The sequence below is a fragment of the Anabas testudineus genome, chromosome 19, assembly GCF_900324465.2.
Source record: "Anabas testudineus chromosome 19, fAnaTes1.2, whole genome shotgun sequence".
Classification (NCBI taxonomy): Eukaryota; Metazoa; Chordata; class Actinopteri; order Anabantiformes; family Anabantidae; genus Anabas; species Anabas testudineus.
The window spans coordinates 4,659,667-4,662,252 of NC_046628.1; the positions used below are offsets into that span (position 1 = coordinate 4,659,667).

General features: G+C 51.3%; 1 protein-coding gene across 1 annotated transcript; it reads right to left on the minus strand.

The window, feature by feature from the left end:
- Positions 1-655: 655 nt before the first annotated feature.
- Positions 656-2,586, minus strand: LOC113156547 (WAP, Kazal, immunoglobulin, Kunitz and NTR domain-containing protein 2-like). The gene is made up of 2 exons (XM_026351764.1): positions 2,401-2,586; positions 656-2,200 (listed from the first exon to the last, which is right to left on the minus strand). Exons 1-2 carry the CDS (start codon positions 2,584-2,586, stop codon positions 656-658), a joined length of 1,731 nt encoding a protein of 576 aa, XP_026207549.1.

Consider the following 2,586-nt stretch of genomic DNA (forward strand, 5'->3'; position numbering starts at 1 on the left):
ATCTGAAACATTAAAGTGTGACAAACATGCAAAAATTTAAGAAATCAGGAAGGGGGCCAACACTTTTTCACACCACTGTATAAAATGAAAAAATAAACAATTGGTGGTTAATAAAATATGTTACAACTCATTCATTTGGATAAATCAGCTCTATTTTGTCGTACTGTAATATGTACTGCAGTATTCGCACAGGGGCTGTGGAAACATTAAAGCTAAAGAACATTCAGGCAGCGAAAGCTTCAGTTAAGAGAAATAAACGAATCAAAAGAACGGTGACAGATTATGTACATGAAAAATCAGATTATGTCTGTTTTGTTCTTCAGTGCAAGTCTGCAACCTCCATTTCTGCTGGAGGCTGGAGAGGGCGTGAGGGAAGACAGAGTCTGGGGGATTAAGGTAATGAGAGGATAGTGATGAATGTCTCCTGTGTACATGGTATTTCAATCAACAACAGAAAGCCTCAGCTCTAAGTAGAGCACATAAAGACACACTTCAGTACAAACAGAATGCCAAATGACAGGGACCCAGATCAGGAGCAACATGAAAACAAAAAAGAAATCCATTAAATGTAGCATGATCATGCTCTAACAGTCAAAACAACACAATTAATGTTCAGCCTGTTGCAGTCGAGTCAGGTTATGTGCACGGGACACCTCTACTCAGGGCTGTTAGTGATCAGTTTGAGGATGTCACAAGTGTTCTTGGAGATGAGCTCTTTCAACTTCCGTACACGCCGCGGGCTGGAAATGCCCACGTAGCTCTCCGGATGGAGAACAGCCATGCCGTCGTTTACGTCGCCCATGATGATGACCTGTCCCTCTGCGGCAGCGCCCGTGATGTTCGGGCACGGGCAGTTCCAGTCCATTTTGAGGAAGGTGACTTCCAGAGGCTCCTTGCCAAAGAAGCGGAGACCCATCTTCTGGTCTTTCAGGATTTCTTCCACAGTCACAAGGGCGTGGCCCGAGTCCTTCTCCTGTGTGACCTCCGTCATGCGGCCCAGGATGACGAAGTCACTCCGACAGAAGCTCGTCACTATCTTGCCCCTCGGCTTGCAGGCCTTGCAGTGGTGGTTTTTCGGGTAGGGGCACATCTCCTCGCAGGCTTCTTTAGATTCAAAGTTGTTGTCGTTTCCCTCACATCCTCCATAGATGAAGGACTGACACTGCTGCAGGGTGCTGCTGTACGCCCAGCGTGGCTCGTAGGCTTTACAGGGGCCCTGCAGGCTGGGGAGTCCGCAGGGGCCTGACAGCTCTGGACCGCAGCACTGCATGCACTCCTCGTATGTCTCAAAGACCTTACTGGGCTGCTGCCTGTTGCTGTGGCAGTGAGTGAAGGAGAAGCAGGTGTTGGTCTTTGGCTCGTAGTACCAGCTGACTCTCTCCAGTTCACTGCCACAGTCCTCTGGATTATCGGGGGGTTTCACACACTCCTCAGACAGGCAGCGCGTCATGTTCTTGGCCTCGGCTCTTCTGGGTAGCTCTGAGGGCAGCACAGTGAGCGGATGGTTGACCTGCACTGAGCCAGAGGGATTCTGGGCCGTGCAGGTGTAGACACCTGAGTCGTGAGGCTGCGCGTTGTAGATGACCAGCTGACCAATGTTAGTGACCACCAAATTCCCTTGCACGTGATTGGGCCTCATGACCACCCTCTCTGCACCCACTGGCAGTTGCTTCTCCCAGGTGATCTCGGGTTGGGGGAGACCTGTGACATCACACAGGAAACTGGCTGTGTCGCCCACATTTACAGTCTGGTGAGTGGGGCTGCTGACCACGGCAGGTGGCTGAGGCTCAGTGGGAGGCGGGACAGTCGCCTGAAGGGGAGCAGTGGTAGGGCGAAGAGTAGTCGCCTGGGGCAACGAAGGGCTGGTGTTGGGCCAGGTGAGGTGGAAGCGGCAGGTGACAACAGAGAGGACGATGCCCTTGGAGCACGCTTCCGCATCCATGTAACACTTGTTGTAGTAGGTCATGCCATCGGAGGCACAGGTGAAGTGGGGCTCCCTCTCGCAGCGGTCGCGGCACTTACACACCGGCTGGCCGTCCCAGATGTCACACTCGGACCCCTGCTGGGTGCACATAAAACTGGCACAGGTGGCTTCTTTGGGCATTCCCACGGGGCCTTTCGTCCCATCCACATATCGAGCTGCCACACAACTCCGACTACCACACACATTTTGGCAACACTTCTCGAAGGATTCACACTCCTGCAATAGAAAGAAGGAATTAGAGCTGCAGGATGACGATGTGGAGAGCATTTTATACAGTACGTTCAGCTTTAATGAAGAAGAATATCACCAGAAATAGAACAAAATAAACACTGTGTACAGCTGCAATGTGAGATTTAAGTAGTTAAAACATGATGAGACATGATAAACCTTAAGTGTAATTAGTGACTTAACGTTACCTGATCAGATTCACATTCTCGTGTGCAGGTGCTCATGGCGTCCACCCACAGGTTGGGGTTCATGTCATTAGGGCAGATGCCCGCGTGAGAATAGGTGACGTGAGGCAGAGCTCCGACCCGGAGCTCCATCCACACTGACGCGCACGCCAGGAACCAGATCCACCGCGGAAACAGCATCCACCACAT